The sequence below is a fragment of the Salmo salar genome, chromosome 26, assembly GCF_965601325.2.
Source record: "Salmo salar chromosome 26, fSalSal1, whole genome shotgun sequence".
NCBI lineage: Eukaryota > Metazoa > Chordata > Actinopteri > Salmoniformes > Salmonidae > Salmo > Salmo salar.
The window spans coordinates 41,871,517-41,886,076 of NC_138316.1; the positions used below are offsets into that span (position 1 = coordinate 41,871,517).

At 40.5% G+C, this 14,560-nt stretch overlaps 1 protein-coding gene across 1 annotated transcript in view; it reads right to left on the reverse strand.

Moving 5' to 3' along the window:
- Positions 1-452: 452 nt before the first annotated feature.
- LOC106562772 (neuronal acetylcholine receptor subunit alpha-7) overlaps positions 453-14,560 on the reverse strand; it is a 157,783-nt gene continuing 143,675 nt past the window's right edge. The window contains exons 6-10 of the mRNA XM_045708899.2: positions 7,534-7,701; positions 6,367-6,561; positions 3,700-3,786; positions 3,207-3,316; positions 453-2,705 (exon numbers count right to left, since the gene is read on the reverse strand). Coding sequence (XP_045564855.1) covers positions 2,172-2,705; positions 3,207-3,316; positions 3,700-3,786; positions 6,367-6,561; positions 7,534-7,701 — 1,094 coding nt within the window. The 3' untranslated portion in view covers positions 453-2,171. The remainder of the gene's footprint in view (positions 2,706-3,206; positions 3,317-3,699; positions 3,787-6,366; positions 6,562-7,533; positions 7,702-14,560) is intronic.

Below are 14,560 nucleotides of genomic sequence, written 5' to 3' on the forward strand. Positions count from 1 at the left end.
CCTAGGTTTTGGCCTTTCTAGGGAGTTTTTCCTAGCCACCGTGCTTCTACACCTGCATTGCTTGCTGTTTGGGATTTTAGGCTGGGTTTCTGTACAGCACTTTGTGATATCAGCTGATGTAAGAAGGGCTATATAAATACATTTGATTTGATTTGATTGGATTATAAAGTAAATGTATATCTTACTGATCATTATTTCTGCTCTTGAATAGCCATATAAACAATGACTACATTTCTGAGGGATCACCATATCAGGTTTGCTCTTGCTGTTTGAAGACAATATGGACATTACATGTTATGTAGGTGATACTGTAATAAAGTGTATGCTCTTATTGATGAACTGAAGTGCTGAAAGTATAGCAATATTAACTGCAATATACTGCGTAAATATCCCACTTTACACATACTCAGTAAATGATAACGAAATTGTAATTAAATCAAGATACATTGTAGTTCACATCTAGAGAAATACATTTATTTGTGAGAGTCCACAAAACATATACTGTATGTAGCACACATACTTGATAATAGAATAAAAACAGGTTAAATTAGAACACATACTTGATAATAGAATAAAAACAGGTTAAATTAGAACACATACTTGATAATAGAATAAAAACAGGTGAAATCAAAACAGGTTCAATTCCATTCATGTGTTTTAGAGAGGGAGTATGCACTGACATAATCAGTCCTCAAATTCCATGTACAGCATCTACAGTAAAACTGTTAAAAAAACAACAACAAAACAAGTGGTAACAAACACTTTAGTGAGAATGTCCTGAATGGAGGCCACCTGGTCACAGAGCATTTCATATTATTATTTACGTAAGTCCAAGACACTTGATTTAGTATGATATGTTACGTTTCGTATGGTTTGTATTAATTTGTGGATGTCCATCATCCATTTCGTATGCTATGTTACAAATTACAATTCGCATGATATGTTACGAATCTGCTAAACGTACAGTGTGTTACGAATTTTCAAAAATGTACAATGTGTTACGAATTCCAATTTATTGTGGCTAACGTTAGCTAGGCTAGGGGTTAGGGGTTAAGGTTAGAGTTAGCTAACATGCTAAGTAGTTACAAAGTTGTTAAAAAGTAGCAAGTAGTTGAAAAGTTGCTAATTAGCTACAATTTTAAAGTTGTCCATAATGAGATTTGAACATTCAACCTTTGCGTTGTTAGACATTCGCATTATACGCCTACCCATCTACCCCGTCCAACCACCCTCCTTTTGTTTTTGCCTTAAGTAACCTTCTGTCTTATGTAACCATACCAAACATAAAATATACTAATTTGAGAGTCCCGGATTTATATTTACTATGTTACGTATAGTCTATGAGACCAGGCTGATGGAGGACATGCTGCACCTGTTACAAATCTTCTAGGGATGCTTTATAAGCCCAAGCACTACGACGTATGGAAATGATCAGTAAATAAACAAAAAGGCAATTAAATCAGTTTTCGTTTTTTTTAAATGTACAGTTGCAAACATAATTCTGATGGAGTATTGTGTTTTGTTCTTGTAGACATAATGATGATGATGATGATGCAATAAAGTTGCCGAAACTCAAAAAGGTGTTTTTGTGATGGATATTTTCAAATCACAGAAAACTACACACTACATATCACCACATGATCTACAAACACAAAACCAACAATAACTTTGACAGAAACCTTGAACCCAAAGGTATCCATAAATGTTTCTTTACACCACATAAGAGAAAACGTTTAAAACGTTTTGAACTGAGTGCGTTATAAAGGGTAGCCAATAAGGAATTACTCAAGTGGACAAAAACACATTGGATTCAATTGAAGTAACCTTGGTATTTATAAAGCTATACAAGGCATGGCTATTAACTCTTCTGTGTTGGTTGGCTGTAACATCTAAGGCCTAGATTCCTTTAAGCCAGTTACATACAACACGATTTTCCACCAGATGACATCCTGCAGCATCCTGCAGGGAAATAGTTGAATGTGAAAAAAACTGTACATCTTGTAAATTGAATATTTATGCAGACATAATGTATTCTCTCTCTATATCACAGACAAATATTCAATCATTTGATATAAGTAATCTATGTGTCTTGTAATGTGATTATGCAATCATAAGATTTCAAAAACAATGTAGTGTATTTATTGGCTAAAGCATGTGACCGTTTCAAGCTCTCAGGTAAAGAAGTCTTTGGAAATGGCTTCTACAAAGTTAGGTGCCGACATGAGGATACCGATGGTGCAAAGGATGGTGAAGAGAGAGAAGGCCATGAGACAGAGCCGGTCGATCACTGACGCAGCAAACTTCCACTCGTTGCACACCAACTCATCCTCATCTTGGTCACGGAAACGCTTGGCGATGTAGCGCACCTCATCCAGGATCTTGGCCAGATCGGGCTCCAGGCTCCCCGCTGAAGTGGTGGGCCGCGTGGGCAAGAGCACCTCGTCCTCCCCCCCACCACACACCAGACGGCCGCACAGCACCCCGGAGTCGGGGGAGGTGGCAGCTGTAGCGTAGTGCATGCTCTCCAGGCCGATGTAGAGCATGTTGCCGTTGGTGGAGTGGGGGGCCGAGGCGCTGGCGTTCAGGTCCATGCTGATGAGGCTCCCACGGGGATGCTTGTTGTGGCAGGCCAGGCGTACACGGCCCTCACCGGGCCGCTTCATACGCAGAAACCAGGCGCACCAGTTGAGCAGAATCACCCGAGTCTTCACACAATCAGAGAGGAAAACCAGAATGAATGTACTGTGCAGGGCAGTGTACTGACTGGAGATACTAAGAGAGAGAATATGAAACTTTTACTCAAATCCTCCCTGCATGATTCCTTTGAATGAGGTGTTCTGACACTCAGTGGTCAGCGGTGACGATCGCACAGCAACAGTGTTCCCTGGCCCCTCACGCTATCATGGCTGCCTAATCCTCCCCTGCTTCTAATTGTCCAAATGTCTTCCTCAGCCCTCCACTATGATAGCCAATGTTCTAGCACAGAATGGCTGCTGGGCATCACTCAGATTGGTGCTACACATTGTCAGTGAATGACTTCCCCCTTACCAGGCAAAGGGTTTTGAGACCTATTATAAAGCACTCTACCACTGAAAGGCTTTCTTTGGCAGAATCACAACAATGGGAGTCCGGATGTAGAAATAGTGAGTAACTAATAAGATTTCATTGTAATTTCAGATAATGGGTTTGTGTAAAAATACACTCACCCACTTAGGCATCTTGCTTCCATCAGGATCGTGATGGTGATATTGTAAGACCAGAACCGTAGCGATCACAGAGAGACCCACAATGACCATGGTGGTGGCAAAGTACTGAGCTACAATACAGAGAGCAAGAGAGAGAGAGAGAGAAAGATAGAGAGAAAGAGAGGACGTAGAGGAAAAGAGATGAATGTGGACAGAGGACTAGTGGCTAAATGACAGAACTCCCCATACCATAAGTTACTGAAATGGGCATGATTTTATCTCAATGAGAGGTTCTCATTTGTCACTCTTCCGAATCAATATCTTTCAGGTTGAGAAATAGCCCCCCACCAAATTGAGTGGTTTGATAAATACAGAGATTCGGAATTTACACTAAGTCACTTCCAAGCCTCCAATAGCTCTTCCTCTCCTGAAGATGATTAAATTATACTGTTGGCCTTTTCAAAATGACAGCCATTACAATTGTAATTTCCAATTTAAAAATAGACAATCTTACCGATTAGAGGTACTGAGTCAGAGGTTGCAGGCATGATCTCTGCAACCAGCAACATGAAGACGGTCAGTGAGAGCAGCACTGTTATCCCTGGAACAAAACATAAATTAGTTAGCACTCAGGAAGGGGTTAAACAGACATTACACATTTTAACAAACACCATTTTACACATAGGCCTACCATTATTTTGCACATTTAACAAAATAGCTTGCTATGAATACCAATCTCTAATTTATTCAGGTGGAATCATCTGCTGTATTGTGTCACAATGCAGCATATTATCCCTGTGTACCCAATGGGTTCAACTGGATTTCACCAAGGTATATTGAGTGGCATTGTATTCTGTTCTATTCTTGTCTGCATTTCACTGTGCTGTGTTCTATTGTTTATCCCATCCATGTAATTATTATGCTAATTTACACAGTCTTCCGTTTCCTGCTTTTGTCAGAATCCAGTGCTGCTTCACTGGGTTTCAGCCTACAATGACAAAGGGATCTGAAATAGCAACATCTACTATTGTGGTTCATCATCATACTGCCTTGAGGCTTACAGGGTTCGAGTGGAAATGTGGGAACGACATCAAACACCTGTGGGTGGAGATTTAAGGCAATCCCCCCTGAAGCTTGCTAATGAGCTGGCTGGGTCTCTAAGCCACTGAATTCCAGAGATAGAAGGGGGCTGAATATCTCTAAGTGATTAGGTGTCAATTCCTGGGTATCTCAAAGCACACTGGCTCACCTTTCACTTGCTAGGAACTTCTCTTCTGTGTGTTCCTGACAATAACCATGGCAACAGCTACTTTTCCCAAATGTCAAACTTGTCAGCCAGGTAACAAACTGCCAGCCAGGTAACAACTCAGTAAATAAGGTGCTTGGTAGCTAAATTATTTCAATCTTAGACAAATAGTAGCCATATATCCTAAGTAGGTCCTCTGCAGTAGGTCCTCTGCAGTAGGTCCTCTGCAGTAGGTCCTCTGCAGTAGGTCCTCTGCAGTAGGTCCTCTGCAGTAGGTCCTCTGCAGTAGGTCCTCTGCAGCTCAGTTGGTAGAGCATGGCGCTTGCAACTCAAGGATTCTGGGTTTGATTCTCGGCACCACCCATACGTAAACAATCTATGTACGCATGACTGTAAATCGCTTTGGATGAAAGCATCTGCTGAATGGCATATAGGTTATCAATTGCCACATTACAAAAGGGAAATGTTGAAAATATCTCTATCTAATCCACCCAGAGTCTGAGCATGGTTGAACTAAGAAAATAAAACAACTAAGACTAAAAACTAAAGACAGTAGAAATATAATTATTAACGGCCATGACTCACTCGATGCGTTCTCAGATTGAAGCACAATTCTCCTCGCTAAATAAAAAACATCAGCCAGGCATGTCTAAAATAAGACTTAAACTGAGCAGACAGCTCGCGGATTTAATTTCCGACAGCTATTGATCGTAGAGGCTTGACCTGTGACTCACTGTCAGGGATGTCAGGTATGTCCCAAATGGAACCCTTTTACCCATAGGGCTCTGGTCAAAAGTAGTGCACCATTAAGGGAATAGGGTTCCATTTGAGACACAAGATATTGTTGGCAGGTGTGTTCACTGCACACCCAAGGACCATAAAGATAACAGCAGTGTTGACCCTGCCTGGATATTCATGTCTCTCTTTCCCCTGATCAACAGTCCCTGTTCAAGTCAGCAACGGCAGTTTCCTCAGAAGGAACTGAATCTGAATACATCTTCTGTTGTGCATTGATCACTTCTAAAAAGGCTGACAGATAATGGTGTTGGTTGGTTGATACAGTATGTCGTGATCATAAAGGCAGGTGTTTTGTGATGGTCACACTTTCAACTAAGTTTGATTCATAAATCTTTCATGTTGCATAGTGTGTAAATACTGTACTAAAAACAACATGGCAGTATTAAATCATATACATTACAGAAAGATGTATTTTTCTTCATTTGAAGTTTGACTGACTACATCAAATACATTTCCTGCTTTCCCCATCACCCCTCCAGACACCCAAACAGCTGCCACACACACACACACAGCTCTTTTGGAGAAACACTGGGTTAATTAAGGAAACCATCTCCATTGTAGGCTCCTAATCTTTCCAACGAGACGTGTAGACATACATAAATCGCCCGGCATGCCTTGATGCCTTTTACAGCTCGAAGCCAGCAGTCAGCACTCAGCCAGGTTCTGAGAGATGGAAATAGGATTTTCAATATGATTCTCTTAGCACTGAATGATAAATCAGAGTAATCTGGAGACTGAAGCCTGACTTCTGCATAAGAATTTTCTTGATGGCCAACTGCTGGAGCTTTTCATGAATATTTTTTTCCAGTGGCTGGTTTCCCTCAGTGAGTATTGAGTGAATACTGAGTTATAAACTCATAATAATAATAATAATAAGTGCATTACCTTGTGAGAAGTATAGGGTGTCTTGCCTGGCATGTAGGTTGATCCTAGCTTGAAATATACGCTTAATTGCCACACAAATCTCCCATTGACATCAATGAATATCATGATGCTTGTACTTTCATTTTAGAATTTGTCACAACGAGAACAACCCCACACCCCTGGTTACAGTTGTTGATTTAATAACCTATTTATGTTCAATGTCCAATAGTAGTAATCCACCCCCCCACCCACCCACCCACCCACGGAGCTGACCCAGTGATATCTTCTCCCCAGAGTCTGCAGGCAGCAGGAAGACGAGCAGGGCCAAGGTGGAGATGAGAACACATGGGATGAGGAGGTTGAGGCCGTAGTAGAGGGTACGTCTACGCATCACCACAGTAAAGGTTACGTCAGGGTAAGGCTCCTTACAACAGTCGTAGAAGCGCTCGTTTCTGCGCCCCGGCACTTCTGTATCATACACCAGGAAGACAACAATATAGGAAGTCAATTACAGTTTGAGGACTCAATTTGGGTTGTACTAAAATGATTCACAGTAATGGATGTCTTTTTTTCCCCCAGGCAAATTAATGGTGTTTCACAATAGGAAACCTTTGTAAGTTAAGGGTGTTGAGAGTTTGACCCTGAATCAAATGATCCTGTTAGTTTTCATCAGTTCCCCATTGCAGTAATAGTGTCTGCCATTTTTCTTTATAAATCAAATTTATTTTTATATAGCCCTTCGTACATCAGCTGATATCTCAAAGTGCTGTACAGAAACCCAGCCTAAAACCCCAAACAGCAAGCAAAGCATGTGAAAGAAGCACGGTGGCTAGGAAAAACTCCCTAGGAAAAACTCCCTAGAAAGGCCAAAAACCTAGGAAGAAACCTAGAGACGAACCAGGCTATGAGGGGTAAGCAGTCCAACATGCAAGAAAAACTATATTGAAATGAGTAAAGACTACCACTGGCTGCCAGCACTGGGATGGCATTTCATTACAACCCCTCTCTTGTAAATACATTAGTCGATTTGCCAGGGATTCTGTAGAAGCCAATTTCACTAAAGATCTGTACTGCTGAGGAAAAGCCTTTTGAATTAATTATCCTATTTTATTTGAATGTGATCACTCGTACATACAGGACCAAGCTTTTATAGTTTGACCATCGAGTTTGAAAGTTAAACTCAAAATAAAAAAATAATAGTCTGGGTATATTTGTGAGTTATCCCAAACTTCCATGCTTGTTCAAAACAGTTATTGTAATAACAATTTTATGTAATATTGTAATTTAGACACTTTTATCCAAAACACATACTGTAAGAAGAAAACCGGTATATGGCCCATACAGGACTGGCAGCACAGTCTTCCAAACAACCTTGCCATCGGAACCCAGGTTTTGTGGTGACAATATCTTGTCCAATACTGGCCAGCCACTAACTCTTACCCACTAGGTCCCACTCTCCGTTGGGGATGTAACCTGTGATATCTGCCTCGATCATCTGTAGGTCCAGAGACCAGCCCCCATATGTCCAAGAGCCAAATTTCAGGTCACACCTCTGGAGATCAAAGGGAAACCAGCGCACATCGATGTAGCAGGTGCTCTTGAAGATGCCTGTGTAGGAACATGAAAGAGGAGAGAAAGAGAGGGAGATAAATGGGAGGTATTGAGCGAGAGAGAGAGGGAGAGAGCGAGAAACAAAAGTTAGAGCTAGAGAGATAATTTTCAGAGGGTATAAAGATATGAAAGACAGAGTCCTATACACCATAACAACAGTAAAGACAATCCTATACACCACAACAGTCCTATACACCACAACAACAGTAAAGACAATCCTATACACCACAACAGTCCTATACACCACAACAACAGTAAAGACAGTCCTATACACCACAACAACAGTAAAGACAGTCCTATACACCACAACAACAGTAAAGACAATCCTATACACCACAACAGTCCTACACACCATAAGAACAGTAAAGACAATCCTACACACCACAACAGTCCTATACACCATATCAACAGTAAAGACAATCCTATACACCACAACAGTCCTATACACCACAACAACAGTAAAGACAGTCGTATACACCACAACAACAGTAAAGACAGTCCTATACACCACAACAACAGTAAAGACAGTCCTATACACCACAACAATCCTATACACCACAACAACAGTAAAGACAGTCTAATATACCACAACAACAGTAAAGACAATCCGATACACCACAACAACAGTAAAGACAGTCCTATACACCACAACAACAGTAAAAACAGTCCTATACACCACAACAACAGTGTATACACCACAACAGTAAACAACAGTACTATACACCACAACAACAGTCCTATATACCACAACAACATTAAAGACAGTCCTATATGCCACAACAACAGTAAAGACAGTCCTATACATCACAACGACAGTAAATAGAGTCCCATACACCACATCAACAGTAAAGACAGTCCTATACACCACAAAAACAGTAAACAACAGTCCTATTCATCACAACAACAGTCTATACACCACAACAGTAAAATACACCACAACAACAGTAAAGACAGTCCTATATACCACAACAACAGTAAAGACAGTCCTATACACCACAACAACAGTAAACAACAGTCCTATACACCACACAACAGTAAACAACAGTCCTATACACCACAACAACAGTAAAGACAGTCCTATACACCACAACAACGGTAAACAACAGTCCTATTCATCACAACAACAGTCTATACACCACAACAGTAAAATACACCACAACAACAGTAAAGACAGTCCTATATACCACAAAAACAGTAAAGACAGTCCTATACACCACACAACAGTAAAGACAGTCCTATACACCACACAACAGTAAATACAGTCCTATACACCACACAACAGTAAAGACAGTCCTGTACACCACAACAACAGTAAAGACAGTCCTATACACCACAACAGTCCTATACACCACAACAGTCCTATACACCACAACAACAGTAAAGACAATCCTATACACCACAACAGTCCTATACACCACAACAACAGTAAAGACAATCCTATACACCACAACAGTCCTATACACCACAACAACAGTAAAGACAATCCTATACACCACAACAGTCCTATACACCACAACAACAGTAAACAACAGTCCTATACACCACAACAACAGTAAAGACAGTCCCATACACCACAACAACAGTAAAGACAGTCCTATACACCACAACAGTCCTATACACCACAACGACAGTAAAGACACTCCCATACACCACAACAACAGTAAATACAGTCCTATACACCAATACAACAGTAAACAACAGTCCTATACACCCCCACAACAGTAAAGACAGTCCTATACACCACAACAACAGTAAAGACAGTCCTATACACCACAACAACAGTAAAGACAGTCCTATACACCACAACAGTCCTATACACCACCAACACAGTAAAGACAGTCCTATACACCACAACAACAGTAAAGACAGTCCTTTACAGCACAACAACAGTAAAGACAATCCGATACACCACAACAACAGTAAAGCCAATCCTATACACCACAACAACAGTAAAGACAGTCCTATACACCACAACAGTCCTATACACAACAACAACAGTAAAGACAGTTCTATACACCACAACAACAGTAAAAAACAGTCCTATACACCACAACAACAGTCTATACACCACAACAGTAAACAACAGTACTATACACCACAACAACAGTCCTATATACCACAACAACATTAAAGACAGTCCTATATGCCACAACAACAGTAAAGACAGTCCTATACATCACAACGACAGTAAATACAGTCCCATACACCACATCAACAGTAAAGACAGTCCTATACACCACAACAACAGTAAACAACAGTCCAATTCATCACAACAACAGTCTATACACCACAACAGTAAAATACACCACAACAACAGTAAAGACAGTCCTATATACCACAACAACAGTAAAGACAGTCCTATACACCACACAACAGTAAAGACAGTGCTATACACCACACAACAGTAAACACAGTCCTATACACCACACAACAGCAAAGACAGTCCTATACACCACACAACAGTAAAGACAGTCCTATACACCACAACAACAGTAAAGACAGTCCTATACACCACAACAGTCCTATACACCACAACAACAGTAAAGACAATCCTATACACCACAACAGTCCTATACACCACAACGACAGTAAAGACAGTCCCATACACCACAACAACAGTAAAGACAGTCCTATACACCACAACAATAGTAAACAACAGTCCTATACACCCCTACAAAAGTAAAGACAGTCCTATACACCACAACAACAGTAAAGACAGTCCTATACACCACAACAACAGTAATGACAGTCCAATACACCACAACAGTCCTATACACCACCAACACAGTAAAGACAGTCCTATACACCACAACAACAGTAAAAAACAGTCCTTTACAGCACAACAACAGTAAAGACAATCCGATACACCACAACAACAGTAAAGCCAATCCTATACACCACAACAACAGTAAAGACAGTCCTATACACCACAACAGTCCTATACACAACAACAACAGTAAAGACAGTCCTATACACCACAACAACAGTAAAAAACAGTCCTATACACCATAACAATAGTCTATACACCACAACAGTAAACAACAGTACTATACACCACAACAACAATCCTATATACCACAACAACATTAAAGACAGTGCTATATGCCACAACAACAGTAAAGACAGTCCTATACACCACAAAAACAGTAAACAACAGTCCTATTCATCACAACAACAGTCTATACACCACAACAGTAAAATACACCACAACAACAGTAAAGACAGTCCTATATACCACAACAACAGTAAAGACAGTCCTATACACCACACAACAGTAAAGACAGTCCTATACACCACACAACAGTAAAGACAGTCCTATACACCACACAACAGTAAAGACAGTCCTATACACCACAACAACAGTAAAGACAGTCCTATACACCACAACAGTCCTATACACCACAACAACAGTAAAGACAGTCCTATACATCACAACGACAGTAAAGACAATCCTATACACCACAACAGTCCTATACACCTCAACAACAGTAAACAACAGTCCTATACACCACAACAACAGTAAAGACAGTCCCATACACCACAACAACAGTAAAGACAGTCCTATACACCACAACAGTCCTATACACCACAACGACAGTAAAGACAGTCCCATACACCACAACAACAGTAAAGACAGTCCTATACACCACAACAATAGTAAACAACAGTCCTATACACCCCCACAACAGTAAAGACAGTCCTATACACCACAACAACAGTAAAGACAGTCCTATACACCACAACAACAGTAATGACAGTCCAATACACCACAACAGTCCTATACACCACCAACACAGTAAAGACAGTCCTATACACCACAACAACAGTAAAGACAGTCCTTTACAGCACAACAACAGTAAAGACAATCCGATACACCACAACAACAGTAAAGCCAATCCTATACACCACAACAACAGTAAAGACAGTCCTATACACCACAACAGTCCTATACACAACAACAACAGTAAAGACAGTCCTATACACCACAACAGTCCTATACACCACAACGACAGTAAAGACAGTCCCATACACCACAACAACAGTAAAGACAGTCCTATACACCACAACAGTCCTATACACCACAACGACAGTAAAGACAGTCCCATACACCACAACAACAGTAAAGACAGTCCCATACACCACAACAACAGTAAAGACAGTCCTATACACCACAACAGTCCTATACACCACCAACACAGTAAAGACAATCCTATACACCACAACAACAGTAAAGACAGTCCTTTACAGCACAACAACAGTAAAGACAATCCGATACACCACAACAACAGTAAAGCCAATCCTATACACCACAACAACAGTAAAGACAGTCCTATACACCACAACAACAGTAAAAAACAGTCCTATACACCACAACAACAGTCTATACACCACAACAGTAAACAACAGTACTATACACCACAACAACAGTCCTATATACCACAACAACATTAAAGACAGTCCTATATGCCACAACAACAGTAAAGACAGTCCTATACATCACAACGACAGTAAATACAGTCCCATACACCACATCAACAGTAAAGACAGTCCTATACACCACAACAACAGTAAACAACATTCCTATTCATCACAACAACAGTCTATACACCACAACAGTAAAATACACCACAACAACAGTAAAGACAGTCCTATATACCACAACAACAGTAAAGACAGTCCTATACACCACACAACAGTAAAGACAGTCCTATACACCACACAACAGTAAAGACAGTCCTATACACCACACAACAGTAAAGACAGTCCTATACACCACAACAACAGTAATGACAGTCCTATACACCACAACAGTCCTATACACCACACAACAGTAAAGACAGTCCTATACACCACAACAACAGTAAAGACAGTCCCATACACCACAACAACAGTAAAGACAGTCCTATACACCACAACAGTCCTATACACCACAACGACCGTAAAGACAGTCCCATACACCACAACAACAGTAAAGACAGTCCTATACACCACAACAATAGTAAACAACAGTCCTATACACCCCCACAACAGTAAAGCCAGTCCTATACACCACAACAACAGTAAAGACAGTCCTATACACCACAACAACAGTAATGACAGTCCTATACACCACAACAGTCCTATACACCACCAACACAGTAAAGACAGTCCTATACACCACAACAACAGTAAAGACAGTCCTTTACAGCACAACAACAGAAAAGACAATCCGATACACCACAACAACAGTAAAGCCAATCCTATACACCACAACAACAGTAAAGACAGTCCTATACACCACAACAGTCCTATACACAACAACAACAGTAAAGACAGTCCTATATACCACAACAACAGTAAAAAACAGTCCTATACACCACAACAACAGTCTATACACCACAACAGTAAACACCAGTACTATACACCGCAACAACAGTCCTATATACCACAACAACATTAAAGACAGTCCTATATGCCACAACAACAGTAAAGACAGTCCTATACATCACAACGACAGTAAATACAGTCCCATACACCACACAACAGTAAAGACAGTCCTATACACCACAACAGTCCTATACACCACAACAACAGTAAAGACAATCCTATACACCACAACAGTCCTATACACCACAACAACAGTAAAGACAATCCTATACAGCACAACAGTCCTATACACCACAACAACAGTAAACAACAGTCCTATACACCACAACAACAGTAAAGACAGTCCCATACTCCACAACAACAGTAAAGACATTCCTATACACCACAACAGTCCTATACACCACAACGACAGTAAAGACAGTCCCATACACCACAACAACAGTAAAGACAGTCCCATACACCACAACAACAGTAAAGACAGTCCTATACACCACAACAGTCCTATACACCACAACGACAATAAAGACAGTCCTATACACCACAACAACAGTAAAGACAGTCCTATACACCACAACAACAGTAAAGACAGTCCCATACACCACAACAACAGTAAAGACAGTCCTATACACCACAACAGTCCTATACACCACCAACACAGTAAAGACAATCCTATACACCACAACAACAGTAAAGACAGTCCTTTACAGCACAACAACAGTAAAGACAATCCGATACACCACAACAACAGTAAAGCCAATCCTATACACCACAACAACAGTAAAGACAGTCCTATACACCACAACAGTCCTATACACAACAACAACAGTAAAGACAGTCCTATACACCACAACAACAGTAAAAAACTGTCCTATACACCACAACAACAGTCTATACACCACAACAGTAAACAACAGTACTATACACCACAACAACAGTCCTATATACCACAACAACATTAAAGACAGTCCTATATGCCACAACAACAGTAAAGACAGTCCTATACATCACAACGACAGTAAATACAGTCCCATACACCACATCAACAGTAAAGACAGTCCTATTCACCACAACAACAGTAAACAACATTCCTATTCATCACAACAACAGTCTATACACCACAACAGTAAAATACACCACAACAACAGTAAAGACAGTCCTATATACCACAACAACAGTAAAGACAGTCCGATACACCACACAACAGTAAAGACAGTCCTATACACCACACAACAGTAAAGACAGTCCTATACACCACACAACAGTAAAGACAGTCCTATACACCACAACAACAGTAATGACAGTCCTATACACCACAACAGTCCTATACACCACCAACACAGTAAAGACAGTCCTATACACCACAACAACAGTAAAGACAGTCCTATACACCACAACAGTCCTATACACCACAACGACCGTAAAGACAGTCCCATACACCACAACAACAGTAAAGACAGTCCTATACACCACAACAATAGTAAACAACAGT